Source organism: Pseudorasbora parva, chromosome 7 (genome assembly GCF_024679245.1).
Source record: "Pseudorasbora parva isolate DD20220531a chromosome 7, ASM2467924v1, whole genome shotgun sequence".
Lineage (NCBI taxonomy): Eukaryota > Metazoa > Chordata > Actinopteri > Cypriniformes > Gobionidae > Pseudorasbora > Pseudorasbora parva.
Genome location: NC_090178.1, coordinates 10,851,493 through 10,876,378, shown reverse-complemented (window position 1 = coordinate 10,876,378; position 24,886 = coordinate 10,851,493). Strand labels below are relative to the sequence as shown.

Here is a 24,886-nt window from a genome sequence, read left to right as displayed (position 1 = left end):
ATACACACACATTTTATTTCAGTTAATGTTTATTTAATTTATATATATATATATATATATATATATATATATATATATATATATATATATATATATATATATATATATATATATATATATATATATATATATATATATATATATATATATATATATATATATCCAATCATATGCACTAAAGATAGGGGATGTTAGCCCCGTTTTAAAGCCATGTTTATGAATGAAATGTTTAACCGGCAAGGTACGGACTGTTCAGTGTATGCACTGAGCGTTTTGCATCAAGTGCGCGCACTAAACGTCTGTCAAACACACGGGATTACTGGACAGTCTAACTGCTCTAATACAGTCAAATACACACAAGTTTAACATATAAACGCAGTTGGTTATGTCTAAAGTGAAAGTAAAATCGCGTGTGTCTATATATGAGATGTGAGCAGGTCTTTAATTGCCAGCAGCAGCCTAGTGAACCACTTGTCCTTAAAGGGACAGTTCACCTCTAAAATGATGTCAATAAACAAAAGACCTTTAATACAGTAGCTTTTAATAAATGTTGTATATTGAAGACTATGTAGTTTTAATTTAAGCCTACATTTATTCATTTAATTTCATACTTACATGCTACTGTACATCTCTGAGCTGCCACTGTAAATCTTTATATATATTTATTTTATATTATACAATACACTGGGAATGTGTACAAGGGTTTTTTAAGGTAAAGTTTTAAGTAAGGGTTTTCAAGTCTTTTAAGTAAAATAAAGAAAGAAAGAGTATTGCAATGAAAAACTTTTTATCCTTAACCTTTTTCTGTTCCTGTCGCCTAAGCATAGAATAGCAAATGTATTGAACCGTGGACTAACTGTATTGTTGCAACTCTAATATATATATTTATGTTTAGTTAATTATAATGACCTTGTTTATTTATTTATTTGAATATGTTTTAAAATAATTTATTCCTGAATTTTCAGCATCATTACTCCAGTCTTACAATGTGACATGATCAAGAAACATTTATTATTATTATCAATGTTGAAAATGGTTGTGCTGCTTAATTTTGTGGAAACTTTGACACATTTTTGCATAATTCTTTGATTAATAGAAAGTTTATTACAAAATAATTAATTTGAAATAGTCTTTATTGCAACTTTTGATCGATATAATGCATCCATGCTGAATAAAAGTATTAATTTCTTGATTTTTTAAAATAAATAAATCTAACTGACAGCAAACTTTTAAACAATAGCATAAATTGTGCTGTTGCGCAAGTGTAGGAGATCTCACCTGATGTAGCCGACCTGTGGCCGGTGGCTGAGCTGCCACCGGTACGAGGTTTTATCTTGCCAGCCAACATTACGTGGGTCTTTCCACAGCAGTTTCGCCTCTCCATCCGTATCCCCCGTGTGCCACAAAGCGTTACGAAGAAATTCACCGGGGCCTGTACGAGACTTCACTGCCTACACAAACACAAGAGGTCTTGTTCCTCAAGAGGTCATATGGACATTAGCAAGCCAATATATTTCAATGAAACTACGCAATTAAGCAACTTTCGCACCTTGAGCTGCAGACCCGGTTCAGCCATGGCCCTGAATGGGACCGACTGCCAGTAGGTCTGTTCGGTCTGCTTCCACATCACCACATAGAAACTAGACGAATCCTGATAGCCGAAGATGAAGCCAGCATAGTCGTCGTCAGTCACGGTGTTAACGTGAAAAGTTCCTTCGAAGTCCACACCGTTAAACGCTGTGTAACCTGCGGAGAAGTGATTTATAATTTAAATTTTAATGTGTCTGCTGGGCATTTAGGTCTAGAAAACTGAAACCAAACTCACCCACTGCCAAGCCTGGGTCGCTGTTCATGGTTTGAACAATCTCCATACCCTGAAAACCAAATTCATCTGTATTAATTAGGGCTGACAATCGATTAAAATATTTTTTATAATATATATATTTAATATTTATTATTGTCATGAGTTAACTTACGATTAATCGCAATTTTATTGCAAATTTTTAGCAATTGTAAATAATCTTAAATTAAGTTTAAATTAAGTTTGTAATACTCATCATGGGTATGAACAAATATGCATGCTTTATGCAAATGTACGTTTATTATTAGTGAAACCATACATATTCAATAATAATCAATAATACAGCATGAAGGCTAGACATGTATCAAAGGTCATAGATGTTTATCAAAGAACTTGTTTATGTCTCTTAAGCCTAAACTTAAAAATTCAGAATAAGCAGTAATTTATCTCATTTTAAGAATATAAAGGGAGTTTTTACAGTGGCAGTTTAGTTCAGAACAGGGCACAGTTCATATGTGAAAGCTGTCGTGCGGATCTGTGAGGGCATAAGTACCACACCATACCTGGAGGAGGTCCATATTCCACGAGTAGGAATATAGTGTGGCCCCTTTAAGAGATGCGCATTCCCTATTGAAATGCCAGCATTTTGTGTGTGTGTGTGTGCGCCAAACTGTGCCGCGATTCACGCGAACAGTGTGACGAACACAGACTCGGGAGTGCTCTTGTTCAGAAAAGTGACCTGTGCATTCGTTTTAGCCAATTGTAATGTATTTAGTTTAATAAAACACATGTACTGTAAGTGGTGATGGTGTTAATGATTTACCTCAGATATGAGCGAGAGTGAGCTTACAGTGTATTGCGCTCGGACTGCAGAGAATGTGCTCGGTGTAAAAACGCACTTTTCTTTTGACCTGGAGTCTAATAAAGGTTAAAAAGAAAATAAGGTAGCTTGTAGGCAATAACTGCACTTGGTTTAGAATAGTAATGTTAATGTTAACCCTTTTCTTTCCCTATTAATGTTTGCTCTTGCATCCTTTACGTCTATGACTGCTCTCACTTTTTCCAACTATGGGCTACGCCATGGATCAAACAGAAAATGCACGCTGCATTAACGCGTGTTAATATATTTAGTGCTGTTAAAATGAATTTGCGTTAACACGTTCAAGACTTTGATTTTTGAAAAATTTTCAGAAAAAGAAAAGTACAGTAAGGGTGCTTTCACATCTCTAGTTAGGTTCATTTGGTCCGAACCAAGGGCAAACAATTATACATTGTTGCATTTTTCAGCTTTTTTGGTTCCTTTTCACACCACACTGATTGCTTTGGTCCGAACCAGTTGAAACGAACCAAAACGCAGGCACATGACAACATCCACATCACTCATTGGCCATGGCGTATTTCCTAAACTGCTTTTCGATTGGTCAGAATTTACATGTGGGAAAATTCCAACAGAAGACGCAAAGCCAGCAAACTATAATAACACTATGGAGAGACGACTGCGCGGGCCAGTTTTGTCCCTGGCCATAATCTACTACACTGTGTGTATTTACCACAGTATGCAAACAAAACATTTCTATAATGAAGTGCGAATGCGACATGAAAACACCGCTCTAATGCACTGCAGACGGCGAGCACACATCGCTCGTCACTTCAAGAGGAGGCGTGCATTAATTATTAACTCTTGACATGCTCATCTTCCGAAAATATTGCCAACGATCTATCAGGTAATAATATCATGCACACAATGTCAGCGCAGCTAACTACGGCAGCTGGTTTAGTCCAAAAATGATCAGTACTTTTGCAGTTGGTTCTGTTCGAGGTCGGATCATGTTCTCACCACAAACAAACCGCTCCAGAGTTCGTTTGAAATCGTACCGAGACCACCTCTTCAAGGAGGTCTCGGTACGCTTGTTTGGTCCGCTTTTGGTGCGCACCCGAGTGCGATTGCTGCTTTCAGACCTGACCAAACGAACCGCACCAAAAAGGGAAACTAACTCTAGTACGATTCAACCAACTAAATGAGGCAGGTGTGAAAGCACCCTAACACGGTAAACTTGTTTCAATGAGATCAACACATTTTCTATGAGGCTTTACCTGATTAAGCACCACCCAGTTCGGGTCGATCTGAGCGTCACCCTCTGGGTCTAGAATGACCGTCTGATAGGCTCTGAAATCTGTGAGTGTGACTTCAGCACTTTCTGGACACACATCAATCGTATCCTGTACCGCATCATTGTCAAAGTCATTCTCGCATACGTCACCAACTCCATTACCTAAACGACAAGAAAGAAATGAATTAGGCAAGTCATTAATCAGGAAGATTATTCACCATCAGTGTATATGAACAGGGGCGTGGGACTGGGGGGATAAAGGGTACTGAGTAACCAGGGCCCGAGGCAGGGGGGGGGCCTTAGAAGTCAGTTTTCTATACATACACATACATGGTACAGGGGCCCAGCAAGATGGTTTGTACCCAGTGCCCAAAATTTGGTGCTACGCCCCTGTATATGAACACTCTTACTGTCCGAATCTTTCTGGTTGGGGTTGGAAATGAGTCTGCAGTTATCGGGTCCCATGCCGTTGATGGCGTAATTGTCTGGGACCCCGTCGTTATCATCGTCTTCATCACAGTCGTCTCCGATGCCGTCATTATCTGAGTCAAGTTGAGAGCTGTTTGGAATGTCGGGGCAGTTATCTCGAGTGTCCTGGTGTCCATCTCCGTCACTGAAAAAACAACATTATGGATGTGCACAACAATCAAATTTGGACTGACAATCTGAACAAAGCTTAGATGGCAGCAGTCTTGCCATATACAGGTTAATAAGTGAATTTTTGGGGGATTTACACCTTTTTAAATTTACCAGAGTGGTGCGCGTACTCACGTGTCTTGGTTGGTGTCACAGACATCTCCGACTAAGTCATTGTCTACATCTGTCTGTAATAGTATTAACTGAGTTTATTATTCATTCATTTAATTTGAGAGAAAAAGTATATAATATATAGAATATTCACTGCAAAAGTTATTTAGCAAATAATTTAAAAGGATAGTTCACCCAAAAATGAAAATTCTGTCATCATTCACTCACGTCATTCGAAATAGGATTATTAGCGTTAACGAAAATTAAAGTTAAAACAAAATAAAATATAAATATTAAATGAAAAACTAAATTGAAATTTAGCAAAAAAATATTAAAATGACTAAAATTAAAATGGATTAATTTATTAAAATTGCACTAGAATTAAAAAGGAAAACAATATTATTAATTAAACGTAAATAGTAATACGAAAAACTAAATTAAAATTGATAAAAAAATTAACTGAAAACAGCAAATAAAAGTTAATTCAAAATATTCATACAAACTATCATAGTATATAAATAATACCAAAATAACCATGGTTCCAAACCTGTATGACTTTCTTTTATGGAAAACAAATTTGCTGGTCAAAGTTTCAAAATGACAAAAAAAGCACCATAAAGTATCATAAAATCTTCTGAGAATACACAACAGCTTTGTAGCTCTCAAATCAAATATGGCCTTCAAAGGGACAGTTCACCCCAAATGTTTTATTAGCCTATGATTTACTCACCCTTAAGTCATCCTAGATCCAAGTCATTCTTCTTTCAAACGAATAAAAGTTATTAAAAAAGTCCTGGCTAATCCAAGCTTTATAATGGCAGGGATTGTTGCTCTGTTTTTGAAGTCCATAAAAATGTATCTGTCCGTCAAATAATGTGCTCCACACTGCTCTGGGAGGTTTATAAATGCCTTTAGAAGTGAATTGATCCGTTTGTGTAAGAAAAATATCCATATTTAAAACTTTATAAAGTAACAATTCGGCCGATCGCTTTGAAAGTGCCTCTGCAGTTCAAAGGATTAAAGGGTTAGTTCACCCAAAAATGAAATTGATGTCATTAATGACTCACCCTAATGTCGTTTCACACCCGTAAGACCTCCGTTCATCATTGGAACAGTTGGTTGATTAGAATCTCTTGAAGCATCGAAAATACATTTTGGTCCAAAAATATCAAAAACTATCAGTGAATCGATCAATGCTTCGGGTCGCCAATGTCACGTGATTTCAGCAGTTCGAACTGCGTCAAACCGCCAAACTGCTGAAATCACGTGACCTTGGCGGCCCGAAACATTGATCGATTCACTGATTCATTAACCATTTGAATCTTTTTGGAGAAACACGGAAGAGAGGACAATGCTGAATAAGTTCATAGTTTTTGATATTTTTGGACCAAAAAAATATTTTCGATGCTTCAAGAGATTCTAATTAACCAACTGATGTCACACATGGACTACTTTGATGATGTTTTTATTCCCTTTCTGGACATGGACAGTAAAGTGGGCATTGACTGCATTATGCTCTAGGACTAAAAATATAAAATATCTTAAACTGTGTTCCGATGATGAACGGAGGTCTTACGGGTGTGGAACGACATGAGGGTGAGTCATTAATGACATAAATTTCATTTTTGGGTGAACTAACCCTTTAAGCTACCAGGTACACTCGTCAGACGGCGCGTACGCATTTTGAACTCCGAGAAGGCACTTTCAACACTTTTCTACAGACGGCAATCGGCCGGAACTAAAGTTTTAAATATGATAATTTATTTTACACAAATGCATCGATTTGCTTCAGAAGGCATTTATTAACCTCCCACAGCCATGTGGAGCAAGTTATTTGACAGCCAGATGCATTTTTATGGACTTTAAAAACAACAATCCCTGCCATTATAAAGCTTGGATTAGCCAACTCTGATTTTTATTTATCTGAAAGAAGAATGTCATTTACACCTAGGATGACTTGAGGGTGAGTAAATCATGGGCTAATTTTCATTTTTGGGTGAACTATCCCATTAAATATGTCCTTTTTTTGTTTTACATAAAAGTCAGAAGGTGGAAATGACATGAGGGTGAGAAAATGAACTTACATTTTTGGATGAACTTCTTGTATTATTTTAATATAATTAAAGCTTAAAGTTTGGTATAAAGTAATACGTGATGCAGTACCTGCATGGGGTTGCTGATCTCAGGACAGCTGTCACATGCATCACCCACTCCATCTCTGTCCCGGTCTGTTTGCATTGGGTTTGGCACTTTGGGACAGTTATCCAGGACATTCTGGATTCCTGCAAAACAGCCACACACATCACACAAAAAGAATGATGCTATAGGGACACAAAGTGGAGCAATTCATCAAACTGAACAGTATTTACCATCTCCATCAATGTCTTCATCGCAAGCGTCTCCCTCTCCATTATTGTCAGTATCTTTCTGGTCGATGTTGGGAACGGTGGGACAGTTATCGCACGCGTCACCGAATGAATCAGTGTCAGAATTCTGCTGATCTTTATTGGACACCAACCGACAGTTATCCTAAAAAACACACACACACACACACACACATACTGGTTTCCAGTATTCCAGTTTTATGAGAACTTACCATAGATAATGATTTTGTCACCATTCTGTTTAGTTTCGTTCATGGACTTTCAGTTTGTTTTCATATCACATGTTTATTAGTTCAGTTCCTGGTTACCGGCATTATGAGATAATTTTGTTCAGCTGCGTCTGTTTAATCTAATTTGGGTTTACCATTTAAGCTGTTCCTTCTCTTGGACTCATTGTCCAGTCAGAGTTATGTTAAGTTATGTTGTTGCCTGTCTGCCAGCCTGCCTTGAGCTTATTTGTAATTAAACTACATTTTGAACTTGATTAATCTGTATTTGTCTTCCTGTCTGAACACACCCGTGACAATATTCTATTCCCCTACACTAACCCTACCCCTAAACCTAAACACAACAGAAAACTTTATGCAATTTTGATTTTCAAAACACTTAATTTAATACGATTTATTAGAGGATACCACACACACAGAGAGAGAAAGAGAGAGAGAGACAACCCCCCCCCCCCCCCCCCCCCCACACACACACAGCCAAATTAGATGCAGTTATTTTATTAATATACTATTATATTATTTATCAATATGTTTAGAATGTTGCTTTTATGTGAATATTTTCATTGTTTATTTATTTTACAAAATGTTTAAATCATTTCGTCATTTCTTTTCGTTTTTTTATATTTTTATTTAGCTTTTTTCAGTTTTAGTTTTAGTAATTTCAGTACTACTTTTTATTTTATGTTAGTTTCTAACATTTATAAAGAATTTAAAAAATAATTTTTATATTATTTTCATCTAATATTTCCATGGCATTTAATTTTATTTCAAGTTAAAAAAAAATTTTGATTAAGTTTCAATTAAAGTGTTTTTTATAGACTATATGACAAACAAACTTATTGTCTCCTAAAAGAAATCGATTCTGTACTGCCAAAATTATTTGTCAGCAATTCCAGTCTCACTTCCGGTTACATACCAATGTAACCACAGATATGTATACATATCTATGAATGTAACAATGTAACAAATTTGAATAATGCCAGTCTATGTTCTTCATTGGCTGCCTGTGAACATCATCATCTTTGACCCACTTTCAAACACTGCACTGTAGTTGTAGCTGAGGCCTGGAAGAGTTTGGTTTGTGTTGTAACAGAAGAAACTGTTTTCAGTGCTGCGAATCTACTTCACATGCATTTCAAAAGGATGAGGACTCGCGCTGGAATTGATATGGAAAAACTGACGCGATGCCTCTGACGCTGAAATTCAGATATGGTAATAGGTTTTCGCTTCCCACACGCGCTGTAAGCTGTAGATAGAAAGGAAGGAAACGAGGGATTTATAGAGACTGAATCTCTAAACAGAACGCTTTCAGACTCTTTGAGAAATTAAGTGAAGTGCAGTCGATATATATAGTGCTGCAGGTGACATCACTTTGTAGGCCAAACGTGGAAGTGAGTTAACATTTTAGCATGTCCAGTTCCCTTGTCTCAAAGTCTGTTTTTTTATGGGATTTTGTTTAAATGGCTGAAATAAGGTCTGTGGTGAACACAAGCTCAAGACAATTTCATGTTTTATTCTGTGACATAAAATACATACACCACTCGTGATTTTTTGAAGCCGTTACGTGTCTTGAAAGGCAGTTGCTATCAAGTGGCAGTCAGAGAGATTAAACGTTATCGCGCCAGCTCAGTCTGCTTTTACAGCCTCATTATGCTTATAATTGTGCTCTTATAAACTATTCTAACTCAAACTTTCTGGGAAAATGTTTTTAGATAAACACTGAAGGGTTGTCGGAAGTTTAGTGATGGTGACGTTGAAATTGCGGGCAGGACCATGGTATAGTCCATTTATAGTCTTTAGCTTTTTAATTCTGGTGGCTGTATTTCGGCTTCAAATGTCATAAAAGTGATCATTATTTTGATGGGACAAAACATATCATAAACTTTTGTTAATCCCGAAGCTCGTTTTTTTTACCATAATCCAAAAGTCTATGGGAAAATTCTATTGGGAATTTCTTGAGGGAACCATTGTGATGCCAAATGCCGTTTGGCCTACAAAGTGGCGTCATACCTGCACCACTATATTATGAGAAAATGTGTATTTTTTGTTTTGTTTTTTTTTACCTTGGATGCATGTAAACCTATTGTAGAAGACCTCCAAAACAAAATGAGGAACTTTTAAAAATAGCATACAAATTATTTTAGTAGGTTTTAGTTAATAACAAACACACCTCTACGTTCTTTATTCCGTCTCCATCAGCATCCTCATCACACTGGTCTCCGATCCCATCGTTATCTGCGTCCTCCTGACCAGAGTTAGGTGTGAAGACGCAGTTGTCCTGAAAAACATAGAATGTGAAAATCAAAAACCCTAGCATAACACTTCAAATCCTGCTTTCAGACATACTAAATCTAAGAGCGTTCATGGGAAAGTTCCGGGACTGCAAGCTACGGTGAATCTATCACATACAAGTCCAAACAAACCCAAAAACAAACGTGGTTTATTTAAAACCATTACCTCATCTGGGATGAATAGCAACATTTAATAGCATAGAAGACATTTGAACAAATGCACTTGAACTGGAAAGAATCAATCAGAATAAATAGAACAATATTATTTCCTAATACTTATAAAGAATCATATCAATTCAGTGAATGTTGATACAGCATAAGTGTGTGCAGGAAGAAGGATTGTGAGTAAAATATTGTGAGATTCAGACCTGTTTGCAATGCTTGTTGTTGTCCATGCAGGGCAAGGAGCGGTCTGGATAACCGTCAATGTCTGTGTCCATCCCACAAGTGTGACCATTACCAGCCCATCCAACATTACACTAAGAGAATCATAGAGATGTTTATCAGAAAACTTAGACACAGACAAAACTTAGAAACTTATGATAATACAATATGATACATGTAAATCATGAGTTTTTGTCTTAAGCTAAGTGATGAGTGACAAGGCGTTGATTAAAATTACATTTTGATTAAAGATGACGAGATCAGCAGACAAATGGCATTCACAATAGTATAGGGTCATAAAATAAAATGGTACATTTGGATTTAATGCCAATTTTAAGTTTCAAATATTTTCTGATTGGATGTGAATTGCTCGTCTTTCAAATCATACTGCATTGCACCCGGTTAGGAAGTGGTAACTGGAGTGTACACATACAGCACAGGTGACTTCACCGTTCCGCTGAATGATGCAGTGAGCGTTGGTGTCACAGGGGTTGAAACTGAGCGTAGCGCACGATTTCCGAGGGAAACATCCAGCTGTCTGATTGCCAACATATCCAACTTTGCATTGACCGCATCTATATGATCCCTGAGGAAGGGAAGCAAGTTTAAAATACATTAGCATACACTGTGTGTGATTTCAGAGAAATCGGGGGAATTTTTATATCTTTTATAATTTTTATATATACTCACAATGGTGTTGACACAGATGGAGTTGGGAGTGCAGGCGTTCATATCAAGACATTCATCGATGTCAGAGCATTCCTGAAACAAATTCATTGTAAAAAGATATTTGTTGCCACTTGCTTTGATATTGTGCATTTTTTAATTTAAATACTTTTTAAAGTCACGTTACTTTCAGATGACTCTTTTAGCATATTCCATACTGACATTCAAATGAGCCAAAATTACAGCCAAATTATTTCCCCTTTATTCTAAACAGTTTGGCATTTTTGACACTTATGCTGCTTTCATCTTCTTAAGTATGTAGCCAAAATAATTAATTATACAGACTATCGTTCAAAAGTTTGAGGTCAATATTAGCAAGGATGTATTATTATATTGATCAAAAGTGACAGTTAAGACATTTCTTATGTTACTAAATATTTATATTTCAAATAAATGCTGTTCTGAACTGCTAAACTTTCTATTGATTAAAAAAAAAAAATGCCACAAAAAAATGTATCACAGTTTATTAAATTAAAATATTAGAATGATTTCTGAGGGATGCTGTGGAGACAGGAGTAATGGCTGCTGAAAAGTCAGCTTTGCATTACAGGAGTAATTTAAATTTTAAAATATATATTTAAACAGAATACATTTATTTTAAATAAATTTAATATAATTTTCCAGAGGCCATTAAAAGTCTTAAAAGTCTGAACTTTAGTTTGCAAGTTCTTGTTAATTACCCCACAATTTGACAATTTGATCAGTCACATTACACATGTTTAAATCTTTACTAAGCACAGTTACATTTTAAGATGTTATGTGTTTACTACTTTTATAGTACACTTAGTTGAGTACTGTTTTAATATTACAATTAATGGTAAATGGACTGCATTTATATAGCACTTTTAACAGACCCTATGGCCATCCAAAGCGCTTTACATTTTGCCTCACATTCACCCATTTTTTTTCTTTATGTGCGTATAGTATTGCTTTTAATTTCTTCAGGTCTTCAAAAAAAAAACTTAAAGGGACATGCTGTTTCATGCATACTGAGCTTTTTACACTGTTAAAGCCTTGGATTCCCATCCTAAACATAGACAAAGTTTCAAAAACTAAGTTGGACGTTTGATGGAGTATTTCTGTGTCAAAAATACTCCTTCCGGTTTCTCACAAGTTTCGGAGAGATTTTTTTGGAGTATGGGTCCGCTTGACGTCAATAGGGTGGAATGTCCTTGTATGGGTTGTACGGGCTCTTCTCCCGGAAGGGTGCGCGAGAGGGACCAGAGCAAGAGAGCAAATGCACGCCCATAAACACTCTCTCAAGGTGCAGATCCACTCGCCCGTGCAACACTTCTGTCGCGCCGCGCTCCACTTTATTCCTATGGGTGACGTCAAGCGACTTTAATGCGCCCGCACATCATTCCGGGAAGGCAGCGCTGCATTTGAACCGATTTAAACGCAGAAATGACGAGAAGCGTCACAACATCACGCTTCAGTCGTGTCGCAAAAGTGGTTCTTCACGGTCACTGCTGTCACAGGACTTCACGAACGGCAACAATGTTACCAAAGAAGTGTGTTTTTGACGGAGCGGTCCCAGCGATAAAGGTTCAGGGTCCTGCTTTAGAAGCAGGCGGTGAGTAAAACTGCTTCAAATGTCTATGTTGTTGGCTATCGTCGCATAAGTAAACATCAGTAAACAACACGATCGTGTATAGTTAATTTATCAATAGAGCATGTGATGTATGGTGTGTGTTTAAATACATTTCTTTAGCTGACCACTATATGTGTCTGTTTATTGTAAAACCACCCAAACATAAACCTAGGGAACGTTCACACAAAGCGTGCTTCTTCATTGAAATGTGCTACTCCACTGTTTTTTTATACACTATCTGACGTGCAGAACCGTTTTGCTTGCTACTGCTAAGGTTTAGTCGCATACAATAGTCCATAAACCGAATCATGTTCTCATAAACTGCGAGTAAACACACACAAATGCACGGTACACCCTATCCTTCTTTTATAAATATAATAAAACGAAAGACTTTTCGGAGATATGAAGGATGCAATACTATAGGTACTGAAGGATATTTTCATTTATTTTAAGGAAATGTTTATTATTTTCATGCAAGTTGCTTATTATGATTTTAAGTATTAACCATGTTGCAGATGATGATTCACAGTCTACAATATTAAGTATACAGTATTAATTGTGTTTTTCACCATGAAGTATTAATGATTGAGTATAATGTTCATTATGTATTGATTATATTCGCTTATGATAATTTAACTTGCAGATGTGGAGATGATTTTGCAGAAGCGCTATAAAAGGTGTGAAACGAAACTGAGGAGAAGTAGATGTGATACGAGGTCAAGCAAGGGTGAGACAGTGGGGGTAGAGCATTTCTGAGAACCACATAGCTACAAGTGAAACTGAGGTTAAAGATAAAAAAAAGATGCAGAAGGATATGTCTTATAATATGAAAAAATACAAGAGCTGTACTTTCTTTGTGTGTGTGTGGTTAACCTGTGTTCATAGAAATACTGCCTGGAGACTGATGATACGGTACACCCAGATTGGAGGAAACGTGGTGTGGGGAGGAGATGGAAGAACAAGAATTTAAACATGGATGTAAAAGTTGTGTGGCATTCAGGACTGCCCTGATGCTTATATCTGTTGTTCTGAATCCTGAGCTCAGAAACTTTTTTACTCGCTGTTACTTTTAATAAATGTATACTTTTGATTGATAACTCGACTCCTGGTCGATCATTGAACTTGGGGAGGACTTTGGGGAATAAAAAGTCCAACAGTACTCAAGATTGACATGAGATTGACTGAAACTCAGTGTTTCACCCCCCCCCCCCCCTTTAAAAAATTTTTTTTTTGTGCAGCAACCCTGTAATAATGTTTCACATTGTTACTGTTTTTACTGTATCTTTGATCAAATAAATGCACAGTACCTGGCGGTGACTCTTAGCATATTCCACACTGACTCCAGAGAGAGGTGGACCCCATAGCCCGGGTGGGCAAGGCTCACAGGTAAAACCTTTTGCTGTGTTGACACATGCACTTGGTGTATAACATGGCTGAGCCTCTGCACACTGGTGGACAGAGACATGATGATAATTCAATTGAGCTAAATATGAATCAGTTTTATGATTAAAAATGTAAGTTTTCAAAAATACAAATGCTTATTTGAGACACTTGGAACATAAACAGTCAGAGTGAGTTCTGGACCAAGACTTATTACTCTAGGATAAAGCCAGCGTTAAATGTCTTCACCCACCTCATCAACATCTTTACAATGTGTGCCATTCCCTGTCATTCCCTCTGGACAAGAGCCACAGCTGTATCCTGGGAAATTAAACGTCTCCATGCAGCCCACGCCCTTAAAGCAAGGATTTGGCTGACAGCGCGAACGCGGCTCATGAAATCCTTAAAACCATAGAGACAAATGATCAAAACCAGATATCTTAAGTGTAGTTGAAATGGAGCTTAAGAAATCTAATACCATGTAAAAACTACATGCACAAATGAAAGAACATGGCCCTGCCTGTCAGCTGAGAGTTTTAGGATATATTCATAATGGAATACTAGCATACTGCTTGCTGCCTATTATTATAAAGTTATAGTACGAAATGGTATGCATAATGCAGCGATAAACTTTTCAAACATTGGTGTCACATGAGCTCATTGTTGTATTTTTTAATTTATCTAATTTAGTGTAAAGGTGTCTTTTGGATGTGATGAGTAAAAAACAAGAAAATCACAGCTTACATTACAACCGGTTCAAACATGAAATGAAAGGTGCAGTCAACTGCATTGCATTATGGTATACATTCTGAGTGTTCTGCATTATATACTGGCAGGTTTTGGACTATCAATTTGCCTGAAAAATGGCAGATAAGTTCCAATAATATTGTCTTGCACTTACACTTTATTCAAAACTATTTGCCATTTTTTAGCAATCCCGCTGCCGTCATCCTCTCAAATTTGTGGACAATATTATATATATATATATATATATATATATATATAATATTGTCCACAAATATATATTTACCTATATACAACATATATATATTTACCTTTTCACTGATGTTTTTTTCCCATACAGAACACCAGTAAATGTTTTTTTGAATAAAATCTTTAGTGTCAGAAAAAAACTAAAATCATTATATACTACTGTTTAAAAAAAAAAAGAAATATAAATGAATACTTTTATTCAGTCAGGACTCAGGAAGGACACATTGAAAAAAACAAAATCGACAGTACAGTCAAAAGATTTACAAAAGATTTCTATTTCGAATAAATGCTGTTCTTTTCAACTTTCTATTTATGAAATAATCCTAAAAACATTATCACTGTTTACACAAAAATATTAAGCAGCACAACTGTTTACACAAGCTCTGTTCAACATTGATATTAATAAGAAATGTTTCTTGAGCAGAAAATCAGCATATTAGAATGATTTCTGAAGGATCATGTGACACTGCAGACTGGAGTAATGATGCTGAAAATTCAGCTTTACATCACAGGAATAAATTACATTTTAAAATAAATTAAAGGAAGTGTATGTAAGATTGTGTCCAAAACTGGCACTGCAATCACTATCCCCTCTCCCCCTCCCCCTGACTGGAGGTTGCCAGATCGGCTGCAGGATCCAGCAGGAACGTTTGTAGCTGCAGCTGTGGTAAAACTAGAGCAGATGTGGCAACCCGGATGCTGAAACACTACTGACTTTGTGATTGGTCAATAGGTGGAGGGCGGAGCTTCAGGCCAAAACACAACATGTCAACATCAACATCAGTTGAGGGCTGCAACAACAACTTTTAAATGACAATATCCTGGCCGGACTACTGTTGTCAGTGATATATTTGAAATTAACATGATTTCTAATGTCTAGTAACATATCAGGACCATTTTATGATTAATTGAAATACACAGTCATTTTAAATCATAAAAATATTTTGCAATATAACTGTATGTACTGTTTTAAAATATCTTACCAACGCCAACCTTTTGTACGGTAGTGTTTTCACTTACTCTCCAATCACATTTAACAAAAATTAGAGAATAGAGAATTATGTATGGCGTTTAGATAAAGTCAAAAGTCGCGCGCACGAAAACCACGAGCACGCGAATAAACCCAAGCGTGCAAAACAGACCCACGAGAGGAAAATAGCAACGCGAGAGCGCATCTGTGCACCCGCGAGAGCGCATCTGTGCAGCCGCGAGCGCATTTGTACACCGCGAGCGCGCATTTGTACACCGCGAGCGCGCGAAACAGTATTTAGGGGCGGAAATGAATATTAGCGCAAGCCCCTGCTGCCTAGCGCGCTCAACTGCAAATGAGCGCTCGCGTGACTACTCAACACTCGCTCGCTCCTCGAGTTGACTTTTGACACTGTGAGGGCGGGGCAATGACTTTTGTCTTCCCACCTGTGATTGGTCATTTGTTTAATCAGTTTTACTCTTGTTTAAACATGTAGCAGCAGGACTAGGACAAGGCACGTTTTAAGGAACCATTATGTCGGACCCTGAGTAGGTAATTTAATTTTTAAGTCTTTGCGTTTCGAGTGCAATATATTCAATATATGAAATTGTATTGTACAATTTCGAAGGTATTTTGTTTACAATCATCTTGAATAGTTTGTATAGGACCTTAACACTTAAAAAAGATAAGCTAATTTAAGATAAAGCTGACTAACCCATAAATGTAGGATGTTAAAGGTTAGTTTTGACCTACATTGACAATATACAGTAAATAAATCATCGCATTAAGTACATCAATAATGTACTAAACAAAGCAGCGTAAATGCAATCTTTGTAATTTATTCAAACCACAGCACCGACCCCTATTGCTATTATCGTAATGCCGTTTATAAAATGATTAGAACACATTACAAACGGCATTAGTGAAACTTAAGGGTTACATCACTGAAAGCGTTTTTCTGCTGATGGTCTATGTGACCCTGTAAAAAGTGTAAAACAAAAAAAAGTGACGTTTTGATGTTTTCTGTCATCCTATATGCAAACAATTAAGAAAATAATTTTGATAGATTTACTACTAAGACCATGTTTGAAATAGGGAAATTAGTAAGTAAAATCAAACTTTGATGCTCATTATCTATTTTTTTTTAATACTTTCCTGGACTCAAAGGATGAGTAGAGATAATGTAACCCTTTCAACTTTTGAAGTGTGTTTATCACAAAAGTGACATGGTATCTTAACATCTCATTAATTATTCTTTGTTCTGTCAATAGCTAAGACACCACTTTTTGGCAAATCTTTTACACAAGTTGCAACAGGCCTTCAGCACAATACCACTGGATTTAGATTATCTGGAGTTTCTGTGTCGTCAGGAGCTGTATATTCTGGAGGCCCTGTCCAGTCACATACAAGTATCCCCTGCTATCATTTACATTTACATTTAATCATTTAGCAGACGCTTTTATCCAAAGCGACTTACAAAAAAGGGGAGAGTAATAGAAGCAACGAAACAGACAAGGCCAACAACCTGTAAGAGCTGTAAGAAATCTCAATTAATTAGCACAGTACATTTTTTTAATTTTTAATTTTTTTTTAATAGACATGTACAACAAAAACTCACGTACGCAAAATACAAAACACTGGATTTTGATAGCTATGATAACAACCCATTAGGACTAAGGCTGTTGCCCCAGCTGTTGTCGTTAATGCAGATTCAGTGGCCCAATGGGTGGTATCACCCAGGCTTTGTAAGAGCTCTTTGACCTTATACGGGCACAAGCGGAACATCCAGCACCATGTGTCAGATAAATAAATCACAAAGATGCATTTACGCTGCTTTGTTTATACATTAGGATACTAGCTTTGTTAAGTAGCTAGAAATGCTACTCAGCGATGATTTATTTACTGTATATTGTCAATGTAGGTCAAAACTAACCTTTAACATCCTACATTTATGGGTTAGTCAGCTTTATCTTAAATTAGCTTATCTTTTTTAAGTGTTAAGGTCCTATACAAACTATTCAAGATGATTGTAAACAAAATACCTTCGAAATTGTACAATACAATTTCATATATTGAATATATTGCACTCGAAACACAAAGACTTAAAAATTAAATTACCTACTCAGGGTCCGACATAATGGTTCCTTAAAACGTGCCTTGTCCTAGTCCTGCTGCTACATGTTTAAACAAGAGTAAAACTGATTAAACAAATGACCAATCACAGGTGGGAAGACAAAAGTCATTGCCCCGCCCTCACAGTGTCAAAAGTCAACTCGAGGAGCGAGCGAGTGTTGAGTAGTCACGCGAGCGCTCATTTGCAGTTGTGCGCGCTAGGCAGCAGGGGCTTGCGCTAGTATTCATTTCCGCCCCTAAATACTGTTTCGCGCGCTCGCGGTGTACAAATGCGCGCTCGCGGTGTACAAATGCGCTCGCGGCTGCACATATGCGCTCTCGCGTTGCTATTTTCCTCTCGTGGGTCTGTTTTGCGCGCTTGGGTTTATTCGCGTGCTCGTGGTTTTCGTGCGCGCGACTTTTGACTTCATTTAAACGCCATAATTATGCAGTATGTACAATGGTATGGCACACATCTAGTTGTCAACTGTTGTTCTGGTTATATCACTCTCTCAACTCAACTGTGAATGAACTGTATGTACAGGTAGCACTTCTAACAGGACTGATGACCGTATGCTGCGGTCAGAATGCAGCACATAATTTCTGTCAGGTTGGTTTGCTACTCACCACACATCTGGCACTCCAGAATAGCATTCCTGACAAGAGACATTTCTTTCACCTAAATAGTACAAAAACACCTCAACATTAATCAAACATGCTCAGAACAGATTCACTTACATACAGTATATACACACTCACTCACACACCTGTTCTCTGATGTCCTCTCTCAGCTCTCCCAAAATCTGATTAAAGATGATGAGCTGGCCAATCAGAGCCTTAGTGTGGTCACCTGTACAAAAGGAATGCAATATCTACAAATTAAAATAAATAAAACCCAACAAATTAATTACGGCTTCACCTATGTCCTGAGATGTCAACTCACCTAGAATAGAATTCATTTCACCGTTCACTGAAAAACAAAGTTTAAACAAAGAATTTTCAGACAAAGATTTTTGCAAGCAATCAAAAATCTACATATTCAAGCCCCATGTACAGTCTTGTGTTGATGTTTGCTAACCTATATTATATGAAGAGGCGTCGCCCTGAAAAGGACAGTCGGTAAGAGCTCCAGCCTGGGCAACAGTGCCACCTAGTGCCAGTTTAAGGGACTCCACTGAACCCTGAAAGACAAACCTGTTAGTTACAAGAGCTCTGATTTCTGTACGTTCAACTTTTTATCATAGTATTTGATATAATACCAGTTTGGATGAAAACAATGAAAACTCATTAATAAAAAACAAGTTAAATCAGTCATTATTTACTCATTCTTGTGTAGCCTTAATGTTATTTATTCTGATAGTAATACATACAAGGAGAACTCTTTGAGAATCTGCATAGTTCATTTAATATGAAAAAAAAACATTACACAAATTTGGAATGACAAAAATGTCAGAACTAGTACTAATAATAATAATAATAATAATAATAATAATTTGTTACATTTATATAGCGCTTTTCTAGGCACTCAAAGCGCTTTACATTGAAGGGGGGAATCTCCTGAACCACCTCCAATGTGCAGCACACACCTGGATGATAACGACGGCAGCCATATTGCGCCAGAACGCTCACCACACACATTAGCTGATTGGTGGAGAGGAGACCGAGTGATGAAGCCAATCAGGATATGGGGATGATTAGGAGGCCATGAATCATGATGGACAGGGGCCAATGGGCAAATTTGGCCAGGATGCCGGGGTTACACCCCTACTCTTTATCAAAGGACATTCTGGGATTTTTAACAACCACAGAGAGTCAGGACCTCAGTTTAACGTCTCATCCGAAGGACGGCGCTCTTTGTCAGTATAGTGTCCCCATCACTGTACTGGGGCGTTAGGACCCACACAGACCACAGGGTGAGCACCCCCTGCTGGCCTCACTAACACCTCTACCAGCAGCAACCTGGTTTTCCCAGTTGGTCTCCCATCCAGGTACTGACCAGGCTCAGCCCTGCTCAGCTTCAGTGGGAAACCAGTCTTGGGCTACAGGGTGATATGGCTGCTGGCTGTCTAGCCATGCTGTCAGTACAGTGCCAGTACTGTCTAGCATTCATATACAAAATATTGCCACAAGTTTTGGGACGCCTGCCCTTACATGCACAAGAACTTTATGACGTCCCACTCTTAATCCGTAATGCTTCATATGGATTTGGCCCACCCTTTGCAGCTAGGAAGGCTTTCCTCAAGGTTTAGGAGTGTGTTTATGGGAATTTTAGACCATTCTTCTAGAAGCCCTTTTGTGAGGTCAGGCACTGATGTTGGACGAGAAGGCCTTGCACACAGTCTCTGCTCTAATTCATCTCAAAGGTGTTCTTTCGGGTTGAGGTCAGTAATCTGTGCAGGCCAGTCAAAAGCCTCCACAACTCGCTCATCCATGTCTTTAGGAACCTTGCTTTGTGCAATGGTGCGCAGTCATGTTGGAACAGAAAGGGTCTGTAGCTATTGGGTCTGCAGAAATTTGGTGACTTCTGCATACTGTGTCTCAGCATGCGCTTACCCCACTCTGTGATTTTATACACCTGTCGTCATGGAAGCGATTGGAATTCCTAAATTCAATGATTTGGAGGGGTGTCCCAATATACTGTATGTATGTATGTATGTATGTATGTATGTATATATATATAACCTTGTTATAATAATCTTAAAACCCACCTTTTTAGCAGAGCTTTTAATTGACTTGCTACTTGTTTAATTTATTTTATTTTATTTTTCGGTTTTATTTATTTATTGTTGTTGATTGTTTTGTTTTTTTAAATTCTGTAGCACTTTGAGATTTTGTTTAATATAAAGTGCATTATAAATAAAATGTATTATATATATATATATATATATATATATATATATATATATATATATATATATATATATATATATATATATATATATAAATTCAGGATAGAATTTTTTAGGATAGAAAAAAAATTCAGGATAGAAAATAAAATATAATATTTTGTAACAGTGTAATTTTAATATATATATATATATATATATATATATATATATATATATATATATATATATATATATATATATATATATATATATATATATATATATATTACATTTTATTTGACATTTATAATATTAAGAATTGAATTAGTATATTAGAATGATTTCTTAAGGATCATGTGACTGGAGTAATGATTCCGAAAATTACACTTTGCCACTAGAGGAATAAAATATATTCAAATTAGAAAACATTTATTTTAAATTGTAATATATTTATTTTAATTTTACAGATTCCCCCCCTAAATACAAATAGCCATGGTAAGCATAAGATACTTTTTTTAAGAACTTTCTAATAATATATGACCCCAAACTTGTGTGACAAATCTGTTGTGTCAAGACATTATCAAGACATCATATGATCAAGGTCATACTGTGTTGGATCTCACCTGCATCCGAGCGTATGCCTTATGGCCATTACGAATCTCCACCAGCTCGGTGTCTCTGGGTAAAGCAACCAATGGGGGCAGCCGCTGGGCGGAGTCAGCCAAACGACAGTTCACATAGAGCTCGAGGTTCAGGTACTCTCTGCGCAGGCCACCGACTCGTAGAATAACAGAATGAGGCCGTCCATCTGCCACATTGGGGCTCTGCAGGTTTACTGTGTGCAGCTTCCCATCTTCACGAACATACCGGACCAGAACTGAAAACAAACAAACCTTTTAGACATGTTCTGAGGCAGATACCACATTCACAACCCATTATGTTTATTTAATAAGTGTGAAACAGAATATTAGATGAAAAAAATTACTCAGGACTTTATTTCCCATATGACTTTTACTTTTATGTATGTAGTTATGTAGTATGTATTGCCTTCAAACTTCTATCCTCCAAAAATTGATTGGATAGTGAAAAGTGGGCATTCCATACCAAAATGGAGCTAAATCTGAATGTAAGTTTGTTGAATAACCATGCAACTTATCTGGCTGTTAGTCAACATTACACAACAGCCTATGCAGTGATGTCAGTGGAAAAGGAAAGCTGTTTCAGAGCAAAAGCAAGTTAAATATGATACAATAATAAAAATGGTCATATCTGCATTACCTTTGTTAATCTTGCTCATGATGGCAACCTCCAGGTATTTTTTGTTATCCTGCTTGTTGTAGAGACCCATCAGAACTCCACCCAGCTTAGGAGGCAGACGGAACGTAGACATCACATACACATCACTGAGAGTCTTTAGAGCTAATGAGACCTTCTCAACTGCGGCCACGGTCTGCTTCACATCCTCCAAACTCAACACGTCTATCACTGAGAGAGAGCGAAACAGAGAGAGGGAGAAATAAAGGAACAGTCAATGAATAAAATCAAGTTGTTCCAACCGAGTATACTGCCCCACCACCCCCATGAAACTTTTGCAAAATCTTGAGGCAACTCTATTTTGTCATACGACAAATCATAGTCCACAGCTGTCAAACTTAAATAAAAGACCGATACCACTTTCACTATTTTATCTTAGCAAGCTTTTTGAATTTAATTTTGTATTTAAATCTTTTCTCTCCATAATTTATATTATACAGAGTTGGTAGGGCTAGTTTAAAAAAAATGTATTCATTACAAATTAGTTCATAAAAAAGTATTCCGTAACACAAGCGCCACAATATGAAAGTAATGTAATCTGATTACTTTTGAATTCCTTCAAGGTCAAATGTGTAAATAAAGTAAAATCAATATTATATATAATCGTAATGTATAACATATTTTTTTTTCTATTTACCATATTATGTAATCCATGGTATTTATTTTTAACAATGCTTAATCGTTCCCAATCACTTCCAGCCAATGAATCCGTCATCGAACTGAGCAGACCTATTTGTGAATGAATCATTCAGAATGGGTTTGTGAAATAGGTCAGCTGATTCATTGAAAAAAAATCTGACTCAAATTGTTTTGAATCGAATCCAATATGAACGAGTCATGTGCATCATCACTTTTCTAATACTTTTGCGTCATTTTTGAAAGCCCCTATTCATAATATATTGCATATTATTCTAAATATTTATTTTTGTGCTCCACATAGGAAAGTAGGCTAAGTCATAGTTTTAGCAGAATATGAAAGTGAGTAAATTATGAATTTCCTACAATATTATCTGAGAGAAACTGCACTCGATCTCCTCTAAATCCTCATGCCCACTGAATATTTTTTTTATCAGTTTTCTATCATCTCTTTTCACAGCTCTTTTAACTGGACCAGGTAGAAATGTTTTACTTTTTGTAAAACCAATAGGCCCTATTTATAACTGGAAAAAGCATAATTACCAGGTACGTCTTGCTTCTGTGCACTCTTTGCGGACCGGACGAACATCAACACGAAGAGACTGACCCAAACTTTCATGGTTACAAAAAAAATAAACGCAAAAATTATGCAGGAAATATCCAGAACAGATCCGTCAGCGATGCATTGAAATGCGAAATATTTCCACTGGAACAAACCTGCGCTGTGCAGGAGAGCGCAAGAGAGTGAGCTGAGTTCACAGACAGAGAGAATGAGCTGATCTGAGAACTGAATCCGCCCTCTTCATCATCATACAACACATTATTTTCCTGTAAAACACACACACGCGTTGCACGAGCAGACTCAGGGGTCGTTGTTCACATGCTGCGTTCAGCGTTCATAAATAAAGGGACTGTTTCTCGAGACAGTTTTTTATTTTTTTTAATAAGTTCAGCCTTATTGTTTTTAAATTGACTGGAGAACAGGAACACCATGAAAAAGCTTCACACGTCGGTATATAGGTAATTTCTATATAGTTAATATGTTGAGGGTTCTCGCTTCTCGCGAAAGGCAAAATCGCCTAAAGATTTAAAATTAATAAATAATATTAAATAAAATGCAGAATCTACAAAAATAACAATGTTCTTGACGTAGGCCTACGTAGGCTACGTGTCTTCTGTTCACGAACGTCTGTTTAGCGTCAAGTGAAGATGTGGTCACTCAATCAGGTAACAGTTACTTTTTTTGATAACTTAAACCTGCTGAAAACATTTGACATTTGAGAGAAAAGCAAAGAGAAAAGCTTTCCCTTAAAGGGATAGTTCACCCAAAAATGAAAAATGTGTTCCAAACCTGAATGAGTTTCTTCTGCTGAACACAAAATATATTTTGAAGAATGTTGGTAATCATAGTTGATGGCACCCATTGACATCCATAAGAAAATACGATGGAATGTAATGGGTGTCATCAACTTTCTGGTTTGGGGCACTCTTTAAAACATCTTTTGTGTCCAGCAGAAGAAAGAAACTCATACTGGTTTGGAACAACTTGAGGATGAGTAAATTATTACAGCATTTTTGGGTGAACAATTCCTTAAAAAAGTCAAAGTTGTAAATAAAAGTATTGATTAATGGAGTACATTTTACAAGAAAATACCATTTCTACATACAATTCCAATCAATGTGTGTTATCAAATCTATTGTTACTTGTCGGGTCTGTAATTATCGTTTCTTTGTTAACTATTGCAATTGTTTGCATTTCTATGAGACAATTGTTTTAAAGTAAATCCTACATGGTAATAGACACCATTACAATTTTTGTTAGTCTTAATATATCAATTATTTTAAATGATACCAAAAAATGCAAACACTGGCTTAATGGCTGAACATATGGCCGTCTATGCTCAAACTCAAAATTACAGTGTCAGCTTTTGATGTTGCACCAATGTGCAAGCAAAAACTATCTATTTGCATAAAGAAAGAAAAAGCTGTTGACATTTTAAGCAGAGTAGTACGAGGGCTGTTCAGCTTTAGCGTCCAGTCTCGACAGTCTGTCCTGGGGTGATGTTTATTTTTCATTACCTCCGAGTTTCCTTAGAAACAGCTTTTAACAGCAGGTGTCGGGGGAACAGTTCTGTCATACTTGAGCTTTACTGGACCCTGCAAGCATAAAAAAAATTGTTCAGCTTTTTGTTCTATGCACCATCCGAAAGTGCTTTAAATTAGGGGACTTGTTAAACAGCCCTCTTCCCAGAAAGGAAAATATGAGTTGAGTAAAATTTTCACAATGGAGTCATGAATCTAACTTTTACACCCTGAACAAAACCAGAACCAGTTTGGTCCATGACACATAGTTCAGAGCATAACCCCACCCACCCACTACCCCCGTCTCAA

At 36.8% G+C, this 24,886-nt stretch overlaps 1 protein-coding gene across 2 annotated transcripts in view; it reads right to left on the bottom strand.

Moving 5' to 3' along the window:
• The window catches only part of thbs3a (thrombospondin 3a), a 32,343-nt gene extending 7,507 nt beyond the window's left edge, over positions 1–24,836 (bottom strand). Inside the window, exons 1-21 of one of the 2 annotated variants that reach the window (XM_067448086.1) lie at positions 24,575–24,836; positions 21,824–22,030; positions 21,169–21,422; positions 18,796–18,898; positions 18,661–18,687; positions 18,485–18,567; positions 18,345–18,396; positions 13,896–14,044; positions 13,570–13,710; positions 10,636–10,707; positions 10,379–10,531; positions 9,930–10,040; positions 9,441–9,548; positions 7,029–7,188; positions 6,823–6,941; positions 4,684–4,736; positions 4,323–4,525; positions 3,896–4,074; positions 1,826–1,874; positions 1,550–1,746; positions 1,279–1,451 (exon numbers count right to left, since the gene is read on the bottom strand). In XM_067448086.1, the coding sequence (XP_067304187.1) occupies positions 1,279–1,451; positions 1,550–1,746; positions 1,826–1,874; positions 3,896–4,074; positions 4,323–4,525; positions 4,684–4,736; positions 6,823–6,941; positions 7,029–7,188; positions 9,441–9,548; positions 9,930–10,040; positions 10,379–10,531; positions 10,636–10,707; positions 13,570–13,710; positions 13,896–14,044; positions 18,345–18,396; positions 18,485–18,567; positions 18,661–18,687; positions 18,796–18,898; positions 21,169–21,422; positions 21,824–21,935 (2,498 nt within the window). In that variant the 5' untranslated portion in view covers positions 21,936–22,030; positions 24,575–24,836. Of the gene's footprint in view, positions 1–1,278; positions 1,452–1,549; positions 1,747–1,825; positions 1,875–3,895; positions 4,075–4,322; positions 4,526–4,683; positions 4,737–6,822; positions 6,942–7,028; positions 7,189–9,440; positions 9,549–9,929; positions 10,041–10,378; positions 10,532–10,635; positions 10,708–13,569; positions 13,711–13,895; positions 14,045–18,344; positions 18,397–18,484; positions 18,568–18,660; positions 18,688–18,795; positions 18,899–21,168; positions 21,423–21,823; positions 22,031–23,038; positions 23,411–24,574 lie in introns of those variants that run through there. The other variant, XM_067448085.1, reaches the window with a different exon arrangement.
• Positions 24,837–24,886: the final 50 nt, after the last annotated feature.